The sequence below is a fragment of the Anticarsia gemmatalis genome, chromosome 29 (assembly GCF_050436995.1).
Source record: "Anticarsia gemmatalis isolate Benzon Research Colony breed Stoneville strain chromosome 29, ilAntGemm2 primary, whole genome shotgun sequence".
In the NCBI taxonomy this organism is placed as follows: Eukaryota; Metazoa; Arthropoda; class Insecta; order Lepidoptera; family Erebidae; genus Anticarsia; species Anticarsia gemmatalis.
This window is the reverse complement of record NC_134773.1, coordinates 324,317-350,409: the sequence shown is the minus strand read 5'-3', so window position 1 is coordinate 350,409 and position 26,093 is coordinate 324,317. Positions and strand designations below refer to the sequence as shown.

Below are 26,093 nucleotides of genomic sequence, written 5' to 3'. Positions count from 1 at the left end.
AGTTAAGTTACTTAGGTATTATGTAGTATAAGCATTTGTAAATTAAAATTTTATAGCAGTACATATCTTACTATATGCTTTATTTCAGCTTTTCCTAGTGCTATTATTATGTATCTGTTTTTATTCTGGGTGCTACTTTTTGTGTAGATATTTTTATGTTTTTCTTTTGTTTTATTGTTTGTTATCGCTTGTGTGGGTGACGGAAATTGTTATATTAAGTCCTTGTTTCACTCCGGGATAAGTGTCATATAGCGTATCAGGTGCTTCTAAGTAGCAGTTAGGTTATCAAGAACTATGGCTGTTGTTTTTATAGATTTTCTGTTAATTTTGTAGATAGGTTATTTGACACTTATTCTTAACTGTGAAACTGGCTTTGTGTTTTATTTTAGGCCGACTTTTCATCGTCAGTTATGTTAAAGGAATAATATTGACGTTTTTAATGGAAAATGTATGAAGATGTAAAAATATTAGAGAAATATTTACTGACGGTGAAATAGGCGGCCATATTTGAATAAATAATGAAAACTTTTAAAAAGTCACTTGTTTACGCATTTTTTTGTAAATACTATAATACTATAAATAATTTCTTGCTGTGACAAGGTGAAAATTATAATTTATTGCAATTCAAATTATGGAGTCTATGTGTGACTTTTAGAAGTTTTCATAAATATTTAATTAGTTTTTAGCAAATATTAGTAGTAATTTCTTTATATTCTATCTGTCTTACAGTCCGATAACTTAGCAGAGAGCCTGGACATAAACGATTTATCTAGATTATAATTAATAATTCTGTGTATTTCCAAAATAAAGTATCTGTATGAAACAGGTCACCGTCAGCTGTATAAGTCGAGTCACTGATGTTATACATTCTGTATGTTGTATACCTCAACGCGAACTGCGCATACAACACTCTTTACTAAGTTGTTAGAATAATAAACGTCGTTTAAACTCTAATTAGTCATATTACTTTATAACTAATCAGAGCTTACGCAACGTTTATTAAGTAATTTACTTTTCATATTTTTTTCACACATTCACAGTTTTACACATTTCTTTCACAAATGCTTGAAATACATCATATTTGTAATATTTAGACAGTTGTATTGATAATGGCGGTTGTTTTCACAGCGTACGGAGGGAGTAGCGCGGGTAACACGCGGCCTGCCTCCGTTGCGGGCAGTGGAGGATCACCGGCATTGGACCAAAGACCTGCTTCTAGGTAAGACTACTTTTTTGTACAGTAGCTGGTCAAGAGGTCGGCTGATGAAGAGATCCCGGTTCAGGCTATGTGCTATTGGTATTTTCTAATATTAGGTCGGGGAAAAAGTCTTTTCGCATTATAGTGTGTTAGAACTTGTAATAAAATCTTTTCTCTACAAAAAAAAGCTCGATATTTGGGTACCTCACGAACTCACTGAAAGAAACCTAATGAACCGTGTACTCATTTGTGATTCTTGAAGCCAAAGAGATTTTATTACAAGTTCATACATACTATAATGCGAAAAGACTTTTTCCCCGACCTAATATATTACTGTCCGTAGTTTAGCAATGTGTCCAGTATATGTCACTCGCCCCCTATTACATGGAACTAACATTGTTAATAGCGAAACGTGAGTGTATTTCATACAACTCTGCCTAAACCTTGGGTATAATGAAACCAACACAATTGATAAAGGTTTATTTTAGTTTTGCAAACTTTTATCAATTGTGTTGGTTTCATATGAAAAAATAATCGAAATTAGTTCATATTCCCACAGTCAAAGTTACCCAGATTGACTGTAAATTCTGTATGTAAATTAAAGTATACTTATTCCGATTTTCAGGTCTTCAGGCGAATCCGAGCTCTCAGTCAGTGGAGTGACGAAAGACAAAAAGGACAAGAAAGGAGTGTTCGGAGGTCTCTTCAGCAGAAAGAAGCGACCGCAGAGTCACATGTAAAGATAACTGTCACACTGTCAAAATATAACGACAACGATTCGAAAATTAACGATGTAAAAATATTTATTGTATTTTTACACTCTGTATATTGACAAATAAAACAACAGCCTGTATTTTTTTGTGAGGTCAAATTTTGACAGGTCAATTTTTTTGCTGTCAAATATTTTTGACAGGTCAATTTTTTGCTGTCAAATATTTTTGACAGGTCAATTTTTTTGCTGTCAAATATTTTTGACAGGTCAATTTTTTGCTGTCAAATATTTTTGACAGGTCATTTTTTGCTGTCAAATAATTTTGACAGGTCATTTTTGCCTGTCAAATAATTTTGACAGGTTATAGAAATCTGTTAGAATGTAACGATTTATTTTTTGTGATTGTTTTTCCTGAAATTTTGACTATATTTTGACAGCATGTATGTATATGTATGAGTGATACGAAATCATGTAATTTTGCTTGGAATTGATGTGCCTTGAAGGAAATTAAAGTAAAAAAAAAACAATATTTTTCTGTCATTATTTACTTTTAAGTACATATTTATGTAGTTTAGTGTTAAATATAATATTTTTTTATATTCTTAAAACCTGTTGTACATTCCTAAAGTCAACCGCGATCGAAAACCTCAAAAAGTCATTAAAAATTTACTTTACTCGAAAACAACAGTATATTTTTACTGAGTTTGTTTAAATTGAGATATGTCAAGCTCCGCTGGTGCGGTCGCGAAATGGATGGGTGATCGATCGCGGTGTATTGTCACAAAACAACTCTTTGGGGCCAATTTTAATAAGATAAGTCAACTGTTATATGTTTGTGATGAATATAATGTACAAATATTAGGAAAAAAATATCTTTGACGAGAAAAATTGAGAAGAAATCGTATTTTAGGCAAAATTAGTCCATATTCCGTTAATATTTTGCTATTTTGTAATAGATATCAGCAGAAATGTAATAATAATATATCCATAATTTCTAACAGACTTAAAAAGGTTCTGAATTAGTCCTAATCTTAAAATTTATTTGTACATTATATCTCACAAATGTTAAGAAAGCAATAATAAAAATCATGTTTCAAGTCTTTAGAATAAATAATTAACTTCTTTTTTATCATAACGAAAATGGAAACTCGAAAAATATCTAAATTGTAACAAAATGGCGCCTTGTGTAGATTTCTAAACCAAAATATATGTGTACCTAATCGTAAATTATCTAAAATATACGTTTATTCAGATTTTGCAAATTTATGAAAGAATAACACCTATATGAATAAATAATGAGTCACTGAAATGTATATATGTAACCTAAATTGGATAATTATCAATTTAATATGATTAACACCCGGTTTCTGAGTACATTTTGCGGTAGTTTATCTATTCAATAGCGTTTTATATGAGTTTAAACACTTAAATAGATGAACTACCGTTAAATGTAACTCGGAAACTGGGAGTAAGCCGGGTCCTGAGCGAGCAGCCACGTGAGGTATCTAAGTCTCTTTTCTTTCATATCGAAATGAGCGGGACCGAGATATTGCCTCGCGGGATTATTATTTTTTAAGTCATATATTTTGAAAAAAGGAGCTCAAAACTTTATACCCTTTATGGACATCTCTGTGCAAAATTTCATAAAAAAGTATGTATAATTGTTACTCTGCCGAAAAAACTACTAGACGCATTTTAATGAAATTTGATACACAGATAATTTAAAACATGGATACACAAGATACATTTTACTCCGAAAAATCTTATCAGAAGCTAATTAATAATTTATAATATTAGTAATACAATATTTCGAGTTTCCATAATCGTGGCTTTGTTATAAATTCTATACAATAGTTCTTAGTTAACGATATTGTTTAAAGTTATTAAATCATTGCTATATTATCTAAATATGAGTTTTAATCAAACCACCATTTATTTTATTGAAATAACATTACTGTGCTATCATAGAATGGGGGTTACTTTAGGGAAATTTGGAAATTATTTGATTACAGAAATAACTATTATGAAAAGCTAGCGATGAGTTAAGTTTTTCGGTTCTTGGTACTAAATAGCGCGTATCCGTCAGAATGGCGGATGTATGACTTCCAAATAAATCCATACTAATATTATAAATGCGAAAGTAACTGTCTGTCTGTCTGTCTGTCTGTTACTCAAGCACGCCTAAACTACTGAACCAATTCGCATGAAATTTGGTATGGAGATATTTTGATACCCGAGAAAGGACATAGGCTATATATCATCACGCTACGACCAAAAGGAGCAGAGTATCAGTAATTAATGTTATAAAAACGGGGAAAAATTTCACCCATTCTCTCTTATTGGACGCAAGCGAAGTTACGCGGGTCAGCTAGTCATAAATAATTTATATAAATGTACGGAAATTATTGCATAAGTCAGATTTGAAATTACTTAATTGGATTAGAACTCATCCGTCAACCTGACATCAGGATAGCAACTCACTTTAATATAACGACTGCTACGCATACGAAAACGTATATTTACACATATTTGAGTGCAAATACGTACATTTTCCGTAAATTTATATAAATCATTTATGATTTATTTGGAAGCCATAGATCGGCCATTCTGACGGATACAATAGCGCTATGAATAAACTTGTAGCATTTTAAATAATGTAATTGGCCTTAACGTATTCTCTGCCTAGCGCATACAGTGCCCCCGACGCGTCTGTGCGTTTCGTAATTCAACACTACACTCTGTCTATTATATTAGGTCGGGGAAAAAGTCTTTTCGCATTAGCGAGTGGCCGCCACCGGCTACACGAGTGCGGGGTGTGTCTATACAAAATATATGGAAAAACGTGTTAAGTGGGTGTCGCTGGCCACCAGTGGCTGTGGTCGGTGACCCGTTTGCGCCGACCCTAATATGTATGGACTTGATATAAAATATTTTTGGCTTCAATAATTACAAATGAGTACACGGTTCATTAGGTTTCTTTCAGTGAGCTCGTGAGGTACCCAAATATCGAGCTTTTTTGTGTAGAGAAAAGATTTTATTACAAGTTCATACATACTATAATGTGAAAAGACTTTCCCCAACCTGATATTATCAGTCTTTGGACAGTTTGACGATTGACGTACTAAGTGATGTCCTAAAGATTCTCAAATTCTATATCATTCCGATTATAGTACTATCATTATCCGAATTACGTACCTATAATACCTACGTAAACTAATAATATAGAAATTTACATATTGATTTAATATTGCCTTAGTTTAATTAAACCATCCTAATTGACTTATTTGTATGCCATAAATTAAGAAGATAATGTTATTATATGGAGTCTTTATATTTATCTACATATTTAAATAACATATTAACTACACCTTAATAACATTATAGAAAAGTATTTTTAAGATTTGATACTCGTAGCACCGATTTCTATCGATTATTTATTTTTAATCGGTGGCACAATCGTAGAAATCATTATATACTTATTCATCATTAAGTTGGCGGTATCCATCCATGAAGTAAAAATATAACTTGTATGACATTTTCACGTCAGCAATATAAAACTTTATGAGCGTAAGCTGTTAAAAGACTGATAATATAATATACAGAGTATAAGTGCCCTCGACGCATATGCGCGTTTCATACATTTTGCTCTTGCCATAACCGAGTGCCGCCGACGCGACTGTGCGTCTATTGTTCCGGACAACCTATTCTTAGTTAGGTGTATTTTGTTACTACATATAATGAGGAAAGGTCTGTGCTCACCAAAACAGTCTTACTTAGACTTCTAAAAAGGAGGATGTTCTCAATTCGTCGGATTCATAAAAAATATGTTGCCCGATTACTCTAAAGCTCCGTACTCACACAGGGTTTTACTCGATCGAGCTAAACTGTCGAGTAAAACCCATGGCATGGGCTTTCGTCCACACATTCAGCATTTATCTATCGAGTGAGGCGCACCGTTCAGTATTCACCGGTCCGTTCGAGCCAAAGGATGTCTGTGCTACAAAGGAAACGGTGGCTGTATTTAGCAAGTCTCGCAGTTCTTAATTATAAAAGAATTAAAGAAAATGAAAGGAAGAAGAATAAACCTTTGGAATAAACTCGTAAATCCATTTTTTTATTCTACACGTGTTTTCACGACGATCATCAATGGCGGACTGACGCTCGAATCGCGCCACTCGCGGTTACGTACACACGCTTGAGTCAAGCTCGACGGCTCGCTTCGAGTAAGTGCGAAGGAAATTAGTTTTATTTAATTCCATCGAGCCGGCTCGATGCGAGCCTTCGAGCTGTGAGTTTTGCGGTCCACACATTGATTTTTACTTGAATTCGAGTAATACTATCGAGTAATACCGTGTGTGAGTACCCAGCTTTAGACGCCTGGATCGATTTGTAAAATGCTTTTTGTTTGAAAGAGTATAAGGGTACTTCCTAGTTGGTCTCATAGTCAGAAGGACAACGTGTACATGGACTTTAACATTACGTACTTTTAAATTTAAAATATTTTATATATTTATTTAATTTGCCAATTACTTACAGTCAATTTGGGTAACTTTGAATCATTTGGGTAACATTGAACGTGGGAATTTGAATTGATTCATTTTGTTTTGCAAACTTTTATCAATTGTGTTGGTTTCATATGAAAAAATAATCGAAACTAGTTCAAATTTCCACGTTCAATGTTACCCAAATGATTCAAAGTTACCCAAGTTTACTGTAAATATGGAATTAATATATAAAATTTATTAATATATAAACCAATGTTTTTATAGAAACGTGAATCTACAGGTACTATACTTGGGAAGAGATACTGGAGTCGCGAAGTTATAACAAAATACATATATTTAAAATCTTACTTTAGATCGAATTTAGTTTGCTGTAGTGGGCACAGGCTAAGTTTGGATAATAATTTAATTATTTATGCTTACTAGCTGACCCGGCAAACGTTGTTTTACAATATAAATTTAAAAAATGTGTCACTTAGGGATATATGAAAAATAGATGTTGGCCGATTCTCAGACCTACTCAATATGCTTACAAAATTTCATGAGAATCGGTCAAGCCGTTTCGGAGGAGCATGGCAACGAAAACTGTGACGCGAGAATTTTATATATTAGATTTTGTTCAAACGCACAGACGCGTCAAGGGCATTTAGCGAACGTTTTACAAACGCGTATATATATGCGTTACAGGCACACAGCAAGAGAAAATCATGGACGCGATAGTGCGGCTGGGGCACTGTACGAATGTCTTTTTCTTTGGGCAATATAAAAACATCCACTACTCTCTGTTCATTATATTAACAGTCATTTGACAGACAAAGATTCTCGAATTCTATACCATTCCGATTAAAGTACTATCATTAATCGATTTACGTACCTATAATACCTAAGTAAACTAATAATGGATTTAAAAATTACATTTTGATTTAATATTTTATTTAAGAACTTTCAAATAACAGAAATTTGAAAGTTGTTAAATAAAATAAATTAAACAATATTAATTGTTTGTTTGTATGCCATAAACTAAGAAAATAATGTTATTGTATGAAGGTTTAAATGACATTAACTACACCTTAATAACATTTTAGAAGAGTATTTCTTTAGCAGATTTAATACTCGTAGCATTGATTTTTACAGATTATTTTTAATCGGTAGCACAATCGCTAATCGTAGTAATCACTATATGTGTAAAACGCATCACGAAGTGGGGGGTACCGACCATAAAGTACAAAAATAATTTGTATGACATTTTCACGTCAGCATACAAAATTTTATGAGCGCGAGCTGTCAAAAGACTGATAAATATAATGGACAGAGTATAGTTTACATTTAAAGTCACCCCGATCTACGGGTACCTAATAACTAATATAATCCTAATTGAGACAGTTTCGATTTAAATTCAGATATTATTTAGATACAAAATTAGATACTAAGGTCTAAAGTAGGGATGCCCATTACAATACCATATATCGATATTTAACACGATGTTTTGACCATACATAATAAATTATGTTTCGATATATCGTAGTCTTATAAAATATCTAAATCAGCGAAGCGAAGTTTGACTATGATTTATTATTTATAACTTTAAAACTCCTACTATATTATAATGAAATGATGTTCTATATAGGTACAGTTTATGTTCATAGAACACTGTAATTCGTAATAATATATAGCTCTGACAAAATTGATTATCGAATAATAACGATATATTTTGTTTATTTAACAAATAAACAATATACTATGTAGAATTATTACAATTAATAGTCTTTTGCATTTATCATCAGATATAAATAAAATGTTAATTTTAACGCTTCTCGAAATGTATGAGATACGGTTATATATCAGTCTAGCCTTTTTTCCAAACTATGTTGGAGTCGGCTACCAGTCTCACCGGATGCAGCTGAATACCAGTATTTTACATGCAGCGGCTGTCTATCTGCATGAGATAAGGTTATAATACGATATATTGATACAAGGGGAAGTCATAATATCAATACAAACAAATATGATACAGTTGCGACGCGATACATCGATATAACACACAGTTTTGGGCATCCCTAAGTCCTAAATTACCTACTTTAAACGGACGACTTATGAATCAGCTGCTCCCGCCAAAACGCCGGTATAAAATGGCGCGGGATTCGCCGGATTATAATTAGACCCGTATCTTTGAATAACAAGTATATTTCCCGTTTGAAAAGCCTGTTCTAACGCTAACCTCACTTGAGCAGCTTGTAACAAACTAGGATTATAGTTCCGACCGTCTTTATTTTTGACATAGTAGCTAATGTCGCCTACAGGATTCTCGGGATAGCGCGGCAAATACATATGTTCGTAGTGCAATGACCTTTTGACAGTACTGTGAAGTTTACGCGGGCTATCAACAATTTTATTTAAATCATTATTTAAATCCCTTTTAAATAATTTATGTGGGAATTTACCTAATTTTTTATGCTTTTTATCAAATATATTGGTCAAATAATGTTGTATTTTTTTACCTTTTTTAGTTGAATGTTTTTTCTTGTGCCATAGACGAATCAAACCGAACGGTTTTAATTGAAAATGGCGGTGCTTTTTGTGAAACAATGATCTTTTTGATAAAATATGATTGTTTACATCAAAATTACTGGACATTTTATGATTAGTTTTCTGTAAAGGGTTAGAACTGTCCCAAACTTTGTATTTAACGTAATAATTAGCTAATTTCGTCAACGGGTCGCTAGTCGAACGCTTTTTGATAGAATTAACAGCATTTTCGAGTATTTCAACATAAGTCATTTTAGAATCATCAATGGAGCGTTTTTTGAAAGATTTCGTATTAACTATAGACGCGTCTAATGCTGGCAAGTGAATTGTCGCGACTTGAACAGGCTTAACGAACATAACAATATCTTTTGTGAAATTTTTCAAAATATTTAACAGAGAATTGCTATCGATTGATCTTTTTTCGATTAAATTGTCTATAGATCGCTTATGTAACTGCTTATGTACTGCTAATTGTGTCGCAAAGTCAGCCACGGCGTGTTTCTTAACATTTTTGACAATAGCTTTTAAATTAGACAGTTTTTTCACTATAAAATCGACAATTGGTTTCGGTTTTTCATGAATAGGTATGGGCACGTAGTATTCTTCAGGTTTGGGGCTCCTTTTGGTAATTTTATGAGGGTTTCTGAAGTTTTCTGCAGTGATTAGTAGTTCAGATGATTGCTGTGCTGTGCTGTCTTGAATTGGCACCACGTTGCTCCCGGATTGAAGTTGAGAGTCAGGTGGCTGCGTCGTTGTTCCTGAAATGTAAATAAATAAATATTATTGTAACAATTCACACACGGTCATTTGGTTCCAAACTAAGGAGAGCTTGTACTGTAACTAGACAACTAATATACTTGTAAATACATCTTTATATATATATAAATCTTCTGTAAGTGTGTATGTCACTAAACTTCTCTTAAACGACTGGACCGATTTTGATGAATTTTTTTGTGTGTGTTCAAGGGGATCTGAGAATGGTTTAGATTATTAAACAAAGTTTAAAATTTTCAAATTAAAGACGTGTAGACAGGACAACGTCTGTCGGGTCCGCTAGTACTTATATAGATACATTAATATACTCAGAACAGATACTCGTGCTCATCACACAAATATTAGTCCCGGGTGTGATTGGAACCACACGCGGCGCTACGGTTATTGCGGCGAGGTGACCACGTTAACCACTGCGACAAACGTGCATTTAAATCAAATTATAACATACGGAATTTCTGCTCTTAACGTCTTATTTAACGTAGGCTTGTTTAAACATATAAGCAAAGACCACAAAGTACTCGAATAGATCACATAGAACTGCATACTTAATACATACAAATATTTGTCGCCTGCGGGAATCGAACCCACGACCTTAGCGTCGTGGTGACCTTAACTACTGCACCACGGAGGCAGTCTTGTCTATAGTAGTTTGACTGCTTTCGTGGCGCAGTGATTAAGGCCATCAAACCACTACAAATGCATCGGGAGGTCGTGGGCTAGATTATCACAGAGAACAATTATTTGTGCGTTCCACAAATAGTTATTTCGGGTCTGGTTGTACTTTGTGTCCGTTGTTTGTATGTTTTTAAGAGCCTTGCCTCACTAGGACGCCATGGCGGCGTCGCTGGCTACCTATCCAAGTAGTTAGTATTGAAATGTCACGTTGCCACACCGTCGCCACGGCACATACATTTCAATATTAACTGCTTGGATACGTAGCCAGACGCCATGGCGTTCTAGTAAGGCAGGGCACTAAGAATTCTTCTTGTGTCGCGGGGACTTTAACAAACATACAAACAACGGACACAAAGTACAACCAGACCCGAAACAAATATTTGTGGAACGCACAAATAACTGTTTCGTGTGGGAATCGAACCCACGACCTCTCGACGCAATGGTAGCGGCGTGGTGACCTAAACCTCTGCGTCACGGAGGCAGTCAAACTACTATAGACAGTAAAGATTGCCTCCATAGTGCAGAGGTTAAGGTCGCCACGCCGCTCAGGTCGATTCCCAGTGGCCGTGAGTTTGTTGCTAGCTCTTCTCATAAGGCTCTTCCCCCTTTCCGAGCTAGTGGTAGATTCAGTAATTGTAACGACTATCGTAAGTGTCAATATTTGACCTAAATTAATAAATCATTTGATTTTGATTTTAAAATACAAAGATTCGTACCTCCATTAGCGATCTGTGCCGCCATATCAGGCAGGGCGAGGGGGTACCGGCAGCGGACGGTGGCTGGCACTGAGGAGTTGGCCTTCACGCAGTTGATGAGGAACTTCACCAGCTCTGGGGTCTGCGGGACCAGGGTGGCCGGGGACGGGGACGTGGTCGTCGCTGAAATTGTATTAATGTAGATGTTAGTGCATGTTTTGCTACGATAAAATGACAACTTGCGTATAGTAAAAATAACAAATTTAATGTCCCACTGCTGGGCAAGGGTCTCCTCCCGTAATGAGGGAGGTGTTCCTGGCCTTCAGTCCACCACGCTGACCAAGTGCTGGTTGAGGACTTTGCATGCCCTCAATAAATGTATTTAACAAATTTTAGGCATGCAAGGTTTCCTCACAATGTTTTCCTTCACCGTTACAGCAAGTGATAATTATTTCTAATACACACATAACTTCGAAAAGTCATTGGTGTGTTGCCTCGGGTTCGAACCTGCAGCCACTTGATTGGGGTGTCAACTTATACCACTCGGCTATCACTGCCCTTTTATACTTGCGTATACGTTCTTTAAAAATATACCCATAATTTTATCACCAAACATGTATTAATTAGTAAATTGTTAGTAACAATTAAATGCTTTATTATTATTCTTTATTCTCATACGTCTTCCCATTAATTACTTCCATATTTCCCTTAAAACCAACATCACCCATAAAGATCTTTGTAAATGATCCGGGAGCCACAATTTAACATGCCTTCCATAAGAACTCGATATGTATAAGATGGTCACCCACCCACAGAACGGCAAGCGTAGCTTAACTTCAGAAATCGATCCGCGCGGCTGTTGTTAACTAAGCTATTATGTATGTATGTAAATATAGCCGGCCGATGTTAACTAAGCCACGGGCTTCTCTATGTATGTATTAGGTCGGGGAAAAAGTCTTTTCGCATTATAGTATGTATGAACTTGTAATAAAATCTTTTCTCTACACAAAAAGCTCGATATTTGGGTACCTCACGAGCTCACTGAAAGAAACCTAATGAACCGTGCACTCATTTGTGATTGTTGAAGCCAAAGAGATTTTATTACAAGTTCATACATACTATAATGCGAAAAGACTTTTTCCCCGAAGTAATCCATACTAATATTATAAATGCGAAAGTAACTGTCTGTCTGTTACTCAATCACGCCTAAACGACTGAACCAATTTGCATGAAATTTGGTATGGACATATTTTAATACCCGAGAAAGGACATAGGCTACTTTTTACCCCAGGAAAATGACGCATTCCCAAAGGAAAATGGCGGACGAAGTCGCGGGTAAGAGCTAGTATGTAAATAAGTTATACTCACAAGTAGACACTGGGTAGTTGTATCTCGTGTGGTGAGGCTCGTAGCCCGTCAGCAACGCGAGCTGGTCGAGGAACCAGGCCAGCTTCAAAATTAACTCGTTTTCCTCGTACTGGTCAGTCTAAACAGAAACAAGTGTTATTATTTATGAAACTAACTATCCGCCCGCGGCTTTGCCACCTTGGACCACCTCCTTTAGGGATGAATTTCCAAAAATCTTCTCTTAGTGCTCCTCTACACTTACTAAGGAATGTTCATAGCCAGTTGCGCTCAACGGTCGGTCAACGATCTGTGGGTTAAGCAACCGTTGGCACGGTCATTCCATAGATGGGTGACCGCATAGTGGTATTTGAACTGGGCGTCCCCGTGCTTCGGAGGGCACGTAAAAAGTCGGTCCCGGCTGTTTTCTACTAAGATATAGTCGTTAAGCCATGTCAAAGGCCTCTCGGGCGGCTTGAACAACATTGACACTAGGTTGACCACTAACCATACGACAAACAACAACAGCAAATATCAAGTTTGTACGCTCAGTAGTTTCGACTGTGCGTTGTCCATCAGCCAGTTAGTAACGGAAGAGTTTTAATCATAATTGTTTTATGTCTTATGCGTCGCCCCCCGGTCTGAGGGGAGGGGTGACTGAGTTACTGAAAGACCGAGTGTGTGTCAGCGTAAATAATTAAAAAGTGAATGAATGAGTGAGTGGTTAAGTTATTGGGTTAGCGAATGAGGTAACAAGTGTGGAAATTAGTGATGTGTGAGTGAATAAGTGAGTAGTCGAGTTAGGGCGTAGCGGCGTTGAGTGAGTGAGGCAAAAAGAGTGAAAGAATGAGTGATTGAGTGTGTTAGTGAGTGAATGAGTGGTGGAGTTAGCGAGTGAATAAACGAGTGAATGATTGAATGAAAGAGTGAACGGATAAGTGAATTAACAATTGAATGGATGAATGAATTAATATATTAGTGAATGTAATGAATGAGAAAATGATTGAGAAGTCAGTCGTAGCCAAAGTCAGTCGTAGCCAAAGTCGGTCGTAGCCGTAGTCAGTCGTAGCCGTAGTCAGTCGTACGTAGCCATAGTCAGTCGTAGCCGTAGTCAGTCGTAGCCGTAGTTTGTCGTAGCCGTAGTCTGTCCCAGCCGTAGGCTGTCCTAGCCAAAGTCGGTCGTAGCCAGAGTCGGCCGTAGTCAAAGTCGCTCGTAGCCAATGTCGGTCGTAGACCACGTCGGTCGTAGACAAATTCGGTCGTAGCCAAAGTCTGTCGTAGCCACTGTCGGTCGGAGCCAATGTCTGTCGTAGCCAATGTCTGTCGTAGATAAAGTCTGTCGCAGCCAACGTCCATCGTAGCATAAGTCTGTCGTAGCATAAGTCTGTCGTAGCATAAGTCTGTCGTAGCATAAGTCTGTCGTAGCATAAGTCTGTCGTAGCATAAGTCCATCGTAGCATAAGTCAGTCGTAGCATAAGTCAGTCGTAGCATAAGTCTGTCGTAGCATAAGTCCATCGTAGCATAAGTCAGTCGTAGCATAAGTCAGTCGTAGCATAAGTCAGTCGTAGCATAAGTCTGTCGTAGATAAAGTCTGTCGCAGCCAAAGTCTGTCGTAGCATAAGTCTGTCGTAGCCAAAGTGTGTCGTAGCCACTGTCGGTCGTAGCCAATGTCTGTCGTAGCATAAGCCTGTCGTAGCCAAAGTGTGTCGTAGCCACTGTCGGTCGTAGCCAATGTCTGTCGTAGCATAAGTCTGTCGTAGCCAAAGTGTGTCGTAGCCACTGTCGGTCGTAGCCAATGTCTGTCGTAGCATAAGTCTGTCGTAGCCAAAGTCTGTCGTAGCATAAGTCTGTCGTAGCATAAGTCTGTCGTAGCATAAGTCTGTCGTAGCATAAGTCTGTCGTAGCCAAAGTCTGTCGTAGCATAAGTCTGTCGTAGCATAAGTCTGTCGTAGCATAAGTCTGTCGTAGCATAAGTCTGTCGTAGCATAAGTCTGTCGTAGCATAAGTCTGTCGTAGCATAAGTCTGTCGTAGCCAATGTCTGTCGTAGCCAAAGACTAAACGTCTCTTGAAATAACTCTTCAGTTTACTGACGTTACTAAATAAACATTTGAAAGAACTTAGCGCATCCCGGAACTAGTTGACATTCTTAAATGAATAGGATTCTTACTAATTAATAAACAACTATTCCGCTCAAAATTACTGAACAACTAAAATAAGGCTTTGCTGAAATTTCTAAAAATCTCTAGTTGATCTAGCCGACATCTGAAGTTAAAAGACAACTTATGAAATTATTTAAAATTATTACTAAAATTCCTAAACGCCTCCTGAAAGAACTAAACCTCTCCAAATATTACTAAACCACTAAACGCCTCTAAATCTTAACGCCTCAAGAAATCATCTCCTGAAATTTAGTAATTACTAAACCAAACATGAAATGACAACATACTGAAAATACTATAAACTGTCTCCTGAAACTAGACATTTCCTGAAATTACTAAACAACTCCTGAAATTACTAAACAATAACCAGAAACAACGTAGTCTCCTGAAATTACTGGACATATCATCTGAAATTATATCTCCGAAATTACTGGACATCTGAAATTACCAGGAAACTCGTGAACTTAGGAAATATTTCCGGAATCCACTACATATTATCTCAAACTACTACACGTCTCCTGAAAGCACCGGACATATTTCTGAAATTATTTAACACCTTCTAAAACGACTTGACATTCTCCTGAAATCACGAAACCCCTCCCGAAATATTCAGACGTATTACTCTAATTTCTAGAATAGTCACTGAAATTTCTTATCATACCACTGAAATTACTCAACATCTAAAATTATTATACCTCCTGAAATTACTAAACACCCCAATGAAATTACTATACATCTCGAAAAACTAGTCATCTGCTGAAATTAGTTGACAAGTGACTGAAATTAAAAATAAAATGAATATTATTGGACAACTCACACACGGTCATTTGATTCCAAACTAAGCAGAGCTTGTACTGTAATCAGACAACTGATAAACATACATATATACTTCTAAATACATACTTATATAGATAAATTGACATCCAGGCTCAGAACAAATACTCGTGCTCATCACACAAAGATTTGTCCCGGGTGGGATTCGAACCCACCACACGCGGTGCTACGGTTGTTGCGGCGAGGTGACCGCTTAAACCACTGCGCCAAACGTGCAGTTAAACTAATTACTACACAACTTACTGAAATTGCTATATATCTCCTGAAATTACTATTTATCTCCAGAAATCAATTAATGCCTCCCGAACTACTAGCTTTTAAACATGTTACTAACACAACTTATTGCCCCGAGATTACTAAACATCTGAAATTATTAATCGCCTCCTGTAATTACAAAACGTCTCCTGAAAATATTAAAACATCGTAAAAATTCTTGACATCCCACTGAAATATACTGCTCATTGCCTGAAAATACTAGAACATCTGAAATTTCTTGACATCCACTGAAATTACAACACGACTGAAATATACTACATATCACCTGAAAATACTAGAACATCTGAAAATTCTAGACATCCAGAGAATTTACTAGAACTCTCTGAAGTATACTAATCACCTGAAACGTCAAACATCTCCTGAAATTTTCTAGACATCTCACTGAAATAACTAAACATCTCCAGGAATTGTTAAACCACTCATGAAATGACAACAAACCCTGAAAATACTACACACTTCACTGAAAATACCAAAAATCTGCTGAAATTACAAGACAATTCACTTAAATTACTAAACGCCTCGTGAAATCACTATTTATCTCCTGAAATTGTTAGCTGTCTTCTGAAACTATACATATTATTATCCTGAAATTACTAAACAATAACCAGAAACTACTTACGTCTCCTGAAAGTACTGGACATATCACTGCAATTATAAAATATCTTCAAAAACGATTAGACATCCTACAGAAATTACATAATGCCTCCTGAAATTACTAAAGATCGATCTAAGGTTACTAAACATCTCCTGAAAGGAGATCATTCAAGATTGATCATTACTGGCCTTTTTTGTCAGTAAAATAAAATGGCACATATCGATAGAACTAGCCATTATAGGCACAAAAGTTGTAGGATCGCCTTGAGCTAAGTTATACAAGTTTGAAGATTCATCATTTTCATACATTCATTCATATCTGAAAGTTGGGAAACTTAACTATCTGAAGCAATTGTCATTGCAGCGACTGCTCTGAAGTTAGTACGTAGCACACGTATCAACTCTGAAAGGTATCGTCAGGGAGTCATCAGGACCTGTTCCTGGTACTATTTGCATGAAACTCCCTGCTATAACGCACACTAGTCTGAATCGGAACGCCTCGAGACGAACCCAAGGACCGCGGTGTGTGAGTGGTCGAATTGCAGTTTCCGTGAAGATTACGGATTTCCGCACCCTAGCTAACGCCTTTTAGTCCGTTTCCCTTCCGTCGTCTGCGGAAGAAGGTCGAGGGAACGTGCGAAGTTGGTACCGTCGCCGTCTTACGACAGCCAGTGCATCCCTATTAGCGAGGACCTCGGGCTGCAACTATGGCGACACCATCAACCAGCTAAGGCTAGTCGGCATGTGGAGCAATCTCGGATGCGGCGGGTACCTCTCGTAAGGAGTACCCTAAGTTGTCATCCCGCCACACGCAGCCCAATAGGTCAAGAGGACACCTAGCGGTCATGTGAGTATCCCCGTACTAGTGACGGGAAAGTCCCACATAGCGGTACTCCACCCAGTGTGCAGGTAAATGCAAAATGCATTCCCCACTTAAAAAAATGGTGGTACTGGTTCAAGCAAAAATCAAATCATTCACTCATTTGGGTCAAATGCTGACACTTATGATAGTCAATGATACAGAGTGAATTTACCGAAAGGGTAAGTAAATGAGAAGAGCTGGCAACTGCTGGCCACTCTTTCAATCAATAAATGGTTTTAACTGTATTTCTGACACAGAGTGAATTTAATGTAAAAAGAGCTGGCAATAAACTGGCCACTCTTTCAATCAATAAATAGTTTCAACAATATTTATATTAGGCATAAATCATTGATAGTGTAATAAAATCATGTTCAGAAGGAACACAGACGGTGAGAGAATCAACATGGCGCGCCCAGCTTGGCTTTCTCCCGCAGACGGCGGGAGAGGAACGGACGAAGAGACGCAAGCTAGGGTGCGGGAATCCGTTAGTACGGAAACTGTAAGTCGACCACGCACGGCACCTCGGTTCGTGAGCTCGTCTCGAAGCGAGGAGACTACGTTACAATTCCGGTTTGTGTGCGTTACAGCAGGGAGTTTCAATCAAATAGTACTAGGAACAGGACGAAATGATACGCTGACGATATCTTTATGAGTTGATAAGTGTGTTTTAAAATTAAATAGTTAATTGTAGGAATATATAATGTTTACGAATACTCAGATATGAATGAATGCTTAAAAATGATCAACTTGTGTCATACTAACTATTGGTCTAAATGGCTAGTTTACTTCAAAAATAGGCCCAAAATGAATGATCTTTATTGTCTCCTGAAATTACTAAACAAGTCCTGAATTTACTAAACACGATCTGAAATTACTACGCCTCTCCTGAAATTCCTAACGACCTCCTGAAATTACAAGACCTCTCCTGAAAATACAAGACCTCTCCTGAAATTACAAGACCTCTCCTGAAATTACAAGACCTCTCCTGAAATTACAAGGCCTCTCCTGAAATTACAAGACCTCTCCTGAAATTACAAGACCTCTCCTGAAATTACAAGACCTCTCCAGAAATTACAAGACCTCTCCTGAAATTACAAGACATCTCCTGAAATTAAAAGACCTCTCCTGAAATTACAAGACCTCTCCTGAAATTACAAGACCTCTCCTGAAATTACAAGACCTCTCCAGAAATTACAAGACCTCTCCAGAAATTACAAGACCTCTCCTGAAATTACAAGACATCTCCTGAAATTACATGACGCCTCCTGAAAATACTCAGCACGACCTGAATTTACTAAACCTCCTGAAACTACTAGGCATCTCCTAAAATTACTAGGCATCTCCTAAAATTACTAGGCATCTCCTGAAATTACTAGAGATCTCCTGAAATTACTAGGCATCTCCTGAAATTACTAGGCATCTCCTGAAATTACTAGACATCTCCTGAAATTACTAGACATCTCCTGAAATTACTAGGCATCTCCTGAAATTACTAGACATCTCCTGAAATTACTAGACATCTCCTGAAATTACTAGGCATCTCCTGAAATTACTAGACATCTCCTGAAATTACTAGACATCTCCTGAAATTACTAGGCATCTCCTGAAATTACTAGGCATCTCCTGAAATTACTAGACATCTCCTGAAATTACTAGGCATCTCCTGAAATTACTAGGCATCTCCTGAAATTACTAGACATCTCCTGAAATTACGAAACAAATCGCTGAAGTTACGGACATCTAACTGAAATTATTAAATAAGTCCTGAAAATACAAAACAATAACCAGTAATGTCTAGTCTCCTGAAATGACTATAAAAACCACTGAAATAACTAATAATCTCTTGAAATCACATCTGCTGAAAACACTAACCATCTAAAATTACAAGACATCTAACTGAAAAACGAAACGCCTCCTGAAATGACCAAGCATCTCCTGAAATCACTAAATATCTCCTAAAATGCAAGCGTATTGTGTAGTTACTAAACGTGTTACTGAAATTACTAATCATCTGAACGTAATTGTTACTAGATGTCTTACTGAAAACTAAAGGTGTCCTGAAACTTCAAAACCTATAGTAGTAGAAATTATTAAACATCTCCTGAAACTAATAAACATACTAAAATCGAAACCACCTGAAATTACTTATCTCCTTAAATTACTAAATTCCCTGAAATTACTTAACATATTATACTGAAGTCAATAAAAATCTGGAATTACCTATCATCTCTAATTAATAAACTTAATTCCCTGAAATTAAACATACTGAAATCGCTAAAAATCTTCGGAAACTACATGACATCTTAAATTACTAAAATCCCTCAAATTACTAAACATATACTGAAATCGATAAAAAACTCCTGAAATTACCTATCATCTTAAATTACTACAATTCCCTGAAAAAAAGACACTGAAATCGCACAAAATCTGAAATTACCTATCTCTTGAAATTACTAAATTCCCTGAAATTAATTAACATCTTAAATTACTGACCAACTGTACAAGTGTTTAAGTGAGTGAATGAATGATACATGTTATAAGTAAATAGGACAGTCTTACCTTCTGAAAGTTCTCTGCATATGCAATGTCTTGCAGTCTCCGCGTGGCCCACATGGCGAGGTCTGCGTATCTCCGGACCTTTTCACTGCTTTCCGTGGCCTCCGCGCATGACATACGGCCATTCATGGTGTTATACCTAGAGTTAAAACCATTTTAATTAATCTCATTTAGATAAACCATTTATTAAAGTGGACTCAAGGCCTAACCCCTACCTCATTACGAGAGGAGACCCTTGCCCCGCAGTGGGACATTAATGGGTTAAATTAAAAATATTTATTTTTATTAAAGTTATACATAAACATCAAAAGTATATTACTTAGTAACTAGTATTTTTTTAGATTAAAAAACATCTCCCACACTGAGAATTGCTCTTGTATCGCGGGGACTTTAACAAACATACAAACAACGGACACAAAGTATAACCAGACCCGAAACAACTTTGTGGATCGCACAAATAATTGTTCAGTGTGGGAATCAAACCCACGACCTCCCGTCGCAGTGGTAGCGGCGTGACGACCCTAACCACTGCACCATAGAGACAGACGATGTGAATGAGGCAAAGGAAGCATGTAAAGATCGTACCACGTGGCGTAAAAACGAATCCTGCATTATATAAATAAAAATAAATAATTATCATTAGACAACCCACACACGGTCACATGGTTCCAAACCAAGCAGACTATGAAAACCAAAGAACTGATAACCATACTTATATACTTCTATATGCATACTTATATAGATACATTAACAAACAGGCTCAGAACAGATACTCGTGCTCATCACACAAATATTAGTCCCGGGTGTGATTGGAACTACACGCGGCGCTACGGTTATTGCGGCGAGGTGACCACGTTAAAAAAGCCTTACGTGTTGGCTTCAACCCCACGCACGCCTTCCATATGTCCGGGACTCAGTCTCGAGATAAAATAAGACTTACAAATAATAATGAAACCATACCCGGTAGAATTCGAAGACCTCCAGTCAGTGTTGAAGCCCTGAGTGGTCGTGTTCATGGTGTCCATATTGGTCGAGTTGAACATGGACATATTGAAGTCAGTCCTGTTCATCGAAGGAAACTGCCATGTTGAGTTGGAACCCGTCGCGTTCTGAAACTGAAAGAAAACTATATTAAAACTCTTCAGTTACTGACTGACTGATTCACTGACCGACTGACTGACTGATGGACAACGCACAGCCGATACTACTGAGCGTAGAAACTAAAAATTTGCTATGAAGATTCCTTAGAAAGTGTACAGGAGTACTAAGAAAGCATTTGAATTAAATTTTAATGGTAAAAACTTATAAATAAAAACAAAAATGAGAAAAGAGAAGTCCACGCGGGCGAAGTCGCGAGCTGCCGTTAGTAGTAGCGGAGTAGTAAGGAGGTTCGCTAACCGGTACCTGACGGTAGACTCCATGGTCCGAGGCTCCGTGGTCGAAGACAGGATTGAAAAGTGACCGTAAGAATCGGTCGCTAAACTCCCCGCGTTCTTAATCAAGAAATAACTTAGGCATCCTAGATTATTTTGAATTCTATGTAAGATAGCAAGTAATTAAAATTGTTAACGAAGGTTTTGTGAGAGATATTTTCAATGTCGCGACACTTAACTTCAGAAAGACTAATAGCACTATGGAAGACCTAAGAATCTAGCTTGAGAACACGTGGTTGTCGACGGACGCTACCGACCGCGCCGCAAACGCATCTATTTCAAACTACCTACCATATTAATAAATATCAATCGTAATTTGCAGGCGAAAATAATGTAATTAGTATGAAGAATGTATCTATACTAATCTATACTAATCTATACTAATATTATAAAGCTGAAGAGTTTGTTTGTTTGATTGTTTGTTTGTTTGTTTGAACGCGCTAATCTCGGGAACTACTGGTCCGATTTGAAAAATTCTTACAGTGTCAGATAGCCCATTCATCGAGGAAGGATATAGGCTATATATCATCACGCTACGACCAATAGGAGCAGAGTACCAGTGAAAAATGTTACAAAATTATGATTCTCTTATGTGACGCAAGCGAAGTTGCGCGGGTCAGCTAGTTTAAAATAAACCTTAACTCCTATAAAACGTGGATTAAAAAGTATATTAAAGATGGATTACATCGCGGCGAGCGTGTCATATACCGGGCACGTTACCAAACTCCGGACTACTATCAAGAATAATCTAAAATTAATTAGTGAAATACCAAAAGCCCTATATAAGACCTAAGAATCTAGCTTGAGAACACGTGGTTAGCCGATGGACGCTACCGACCGCGCCGCAGACGCATCTATTCAAAACTACCTACCATAGTAATAAATATCAATCGTAATTTGCAGCCCTAGGCCCCCAACGCAGACCTACGGAGGCACGGCGAAAATAATGTACCTAATTAGTATGAAGAATGTATTTAAAATAAACCTAAACTCCTATAACACGTGGATTAAAAAGTATATTAAAGATGGATTACATCGCATCGAGCGTGTCATATACCGGGCACGTTACCAAACACCGAAATACTATCAAGAATAATCTAAAATTAATTAGAGAAATACCAAAAGCCCTATATAAGACTTGAGATCACGTGGTTAGCCGACGGACGCCTCCAACCGCGGCGCATACGCATCTATATCAAACTACCTACTTATGTAATAAAAACTGTTACAATTTGGAGCCCTAGGCCCAACGCAGGCCGGCGGATCCGCGGCAAAGATACTCAGAAATAAATCTATTTAAAATACACCTGAATCCCTATAACACAGAATAAAAAAGTATATCAAACATGGATTACTTAAATCGCGGCGCGTCGGCATCGGAATGACGCCATATTTCATTCCACGTGGCAAAGTTAACGTTAATTCGAAATTAATGAGAGAAAAAAACGAGCACGTTTATAATGACCCGAGTATAGATAGTTGAGGGTTTGTCCCATAGCTACCAGTCCGATGCTGCTTCAAGTGCTCCCTGAGACTGCGACAGATGAAATGGGCGAACGTTCGGGAAAAAATGGCGAACGAAGACGTTGTTCGTAGGTGGGGGTGTAAATGACAGATATTTTTTTTTGCAAGGCTTGGTGGTTAACATGTCATTATGCCTAATTCCGCCAATAAATAAATAATTCCTAATTTAACTTAATAGCAAAGTAATCAAAAAATATTTTAAAAGACGTATTTTTTATAATTTTTCGACCAGTAACTATTATATATTATTTAACTACATTACAGTTAAATCTAGATAAATAAAAAATATTTAGGAAATAATTAGGACGAAGATGCAACAACGATGTAGGTACGTTCCGAAACACGATTTATTTCAGTAAATGTATTTTTTTAATCATTATTTTTTCTTTGCAACTACTTGCGGCAATATTAGGCACACAAAAGTTATTTAGATCGTTAATGGAATTTCTTTGTACTTTTATTTATTTTCTGGTCAGAAATTCTCAGTAGTTGCACAAAGTTAAAAAACTTGATTGCTCCGTGTCTCCTATAGTCCTACGCCTAACATAAACTTACTACACCACAGTAGACTGGTTTCAATTAAACTGGCTAAAGAAAGCTCCTTACCATGCTCATGTTTCGTCGATTGCAGCTTTCTAGAAACCTGCTGTATTCTTCCAAAGATCTTCGGAGTCCTTCAAGGTACATGCTTCCATCGTGGACTATTTCATTTACCTGCATACAATAAAAAACATTATGAAGGAAAGAAAAGGAGTTAGGTACCTACCTATATTGTGAAACATAGGCAAGTCTAGGGTCTCTCTTTTGGCAATAAACTTAAAATTATAGTAGCTCGAACGCGAACAACTCGTCGATAGCCAGCTTTTGAATTTTACATTTCCGTATGTCAAATCAAAGGATTGTAGCTACTGGTAACTTACGACTTTTGTTTAATTTTTTTTTGTGGTTCAAAGTTAAACAAAAATATATCGTGTTAGAAAATTAGCGTGAAATAAAATTCCCATACAAAATAATTAGTATCCAATTCGATATGAACACTTTTTCGTAAGTTTTCGTGTTATACTCACAGAACGGAATTACGTCCGGTATTTATCAATACATCAGGTGATTAATGAGAAATGATTGATAATTAGTGTATAACTCATTTGGTTTTGTGTAAATTGACTGAAATATAATTATAATTGTTGATGACGAAAAGTATGAAGAAGTAATGAATGTTTTATTAAGGACTGGGTTAACGAAAAATTATTCAACTTGTACTTGTAAAAGGTTCATTCCAAATTCTCATGTTGTTTTTTTTCTGTGACGTGTAGTGGGGGTCACTAGAAGCTTAAGTTCAAAATTGTGGGGTTGCCACTTGACCCCCGACCTTAACCCCATTTTTTCGAGATGGTGGCTGGGGGTCTTAGGTAGCGACCCCCATGACAGTCCTAAAGATTATAAATTATTTTGCGGACGAAGTCGCGAACAGCTGCTAGTAGTTTCTAAGTAGTTAATAACATAATAAGCTGGGAGTTAAAATGGACGTTTAATTTTAAGTAATTAAATATTGCATGGGTAGATTGTTGTCTTTGTAATGGCTGTTAAAATATGTGTGTTATGGTTCTCACGACTAGAGTTGTAATTACAATAAAAGATCTTTAAGTAAGTATGGCTTGGATGTTGGAGGTCTTGGGTTCGAACCCAAGGTTTGGCCCAAACATAACAAGATATATGTGTCTGAAACAAAACTAGTGGACATTGTAGTTGTGGCCGCTAGGTACCGCTGCGCGTAGGGTTCGAATCCCACGCGAAACATTTTGCATGTTTTAAAAATTGTATTTCTTTATAAAGATAACTTTCGCACTGAGTTGCTCTTCGGGGACTTTGCTAATGTGTTCTTTACTACTGCGCCACAAATAATATAAAGTTTCAGTTCAGCTATTTGCTAAACGCTATTTTGAATACATTTTGCTAGTACTTACTTTTTTCTCCATATAAGACTGATATCCAAACTCATTCGCGTATTTCTCTCCATCATAATGCTTATGATGTTCCGAATTATGTTTGCTATTACCTTGAATATTACTGTAGAATTTACGATCATTCTTTACATAATCATCGTATTCATTTTTACTCATTTCTTTGTGTTTTTCATGTTTTTCAAATAAATATCTTCTCACTTCCGGCAAATCTATTGTCCATGGCGCGACTTCCGTTAACACAAACAAAAAAAGAAAGTAAACTTTAAACGTCATTTTTTCCCGCGCTTTTGGATTTTGACAGAGGATATACCAAAACTTTTAATTAGAAAATCATTTTGTTTTAATCTAAAAATAATAATTATTTGATTGTTATTATAATAATATACGTGGTTTTTCACCGAAGTTAAATTAAGAACTGTGTAGAAACAAACGGATGAGATTTTTTTGTTGCAATTACAAGTTTCCCGCGGCGTATATTGTTCGAGGCTGAATTGTGAAATACCTGTGCGTACATAGACTGACTAAGGACTTGTCGATTAATTTATTTTCTAATCCTTCATGATTTTATCACAAATAAGTTAAAATTACTTAATAATGCATAATGGAGGCGTAATCTAGTAACATCTGCTTGTTATTACAGTCCGGATGTTAACTATAATGTTTAAAATGGTAATTTCCTCTCCTGGGCTTCGTGGTGTTTGGTCGTTTCGCATAAATAAGTTTGTAACTTTGTAAGCATGTGAGATAACATGACTTACGACGAAATTAAAATATAATTGCAGCGCAATGGTAATAAGTATGACTTCTGACTGCTGCTTGTGCCTTGTGGTCTTAGGTTCGAATCCTGTAAAAAAGAACTGCACATTGAAGTTACATATTGACGTCTTTACTACTGGCTGGTCAATATTCTGGTGGCCAGCTTTATAAATACTAGCCAATAGGAGTTTGTTTATAGTGGTCAAATGGACGCATAATACAAATTATATCCTTTCCGAGGTACAAAGGACAATGACCCTAACTTCCATACTTCGAGCAATGACTGAAAATTCTCTTTACATAACAACGAGGTTATACAGTCGAGTTTCTATGCACAATAAAATGCGATGCAAATCTTATATACATCCTCCTTATGTAATAGGCAAGATCTACCTACTTATGTACTCAATTAATTAATTCTCATATACGTTCGAACAATAGATGTTTCGCCTTGACCAAATAATATGCTTGTTTAATTTGCATGGTTTCTGCTATTGAGAATATTCGATACATTAGAAGTTAACAACTTACAGGAATAATAAGAAAACTTGCTTTCTCTGTAGCGTAAATGACAATTGATAATACTTATACAGATTACTGAATACATATTAATAAAGATACATTTACTATCAGGCTCAGAACAAATCAATACCTCATATAAGTATACTGAGTCATCTTCAGCATTTAATTATTAATATAATCGTGTC

General features: G+C 36.6%; 2 protein-coding genes across 5 annotated transcripts in view; one reads left to right on the top strand and one right to left on the bottom strand.

Moving 5' to 3' along the window:
* kst (spectrin beta chain, non-erythrocytic 5 kst) overlaps positions 1 to 3,818 on the top strand; it is a 111,263-nt gene extending 107,445 nt beyond the window's left edge. Inside the window, exons 83-84 of the mRNA XM_076133091.1 lie at positions 1,129 to 1,219; positions 1,824 to 3,818. Coding sequence (XP_075989206.1) covers positions 1,129 to 1,219; positions 1,824 to 1,938 — 206 coding nt within the window. The 3' untranslated portion in view covers positions 1,939 to 3,818. The remainder of the gene's footprint in view (positions 1 to 1,128; positions 1,220 to 1,823) is intronic.
* Positions 3,819 to 4,632: 814 nt separating this feature from the next.
* Positions 4,633 to 25,080, bottom strand: LOC142985115 (uncharacterized). 4 transcript variants are annotated; one of them, XM_076133083.1, is made up of 7 exons: positions 24,631 to 25,080; positions 23,273 to 23,380; positions 20,670 to 20,824; positions 19,713 to 19,848; positions 12,451 to 12,568; positions 11,104 to 11,265; positions 4,633 to 9,696 (listed from the first exon to the last, which is right to left on the bottom strand). In XM_076133083.1, exons 1-7 carry the CDS (start codon positions 24,901 to 24,903, stop codon positions 8,504 to 8,506), a joined length of 2,145 nt encoding a protein of 714 aa, XP_075989198.1. In that variant the 5' UTR covers positions 24,904 to 25,080; the 3' UTR covers positions 4,633 to 8,503. The 4 variants fall into 4 exon arrangements, with proteins under 4 accessions (XP_075989198.1, XP_075989200.1, XP_075989201.1 ...); XM_076133085.1 differs by lacking the exons at positions 23,273 to 23,380; positions 24,631 to 25,080 and adding an exon at positions 22,645 to 22,705; XM_076133086.1 differs by lacking the exons at positions 23,273 to 23,380; positions 24,631 to 25,080 and adding an exon at positions 22,608 to 22,667.
* Positions 25,081 to 26,093: the final 1,013 nt, after the last annotated feature.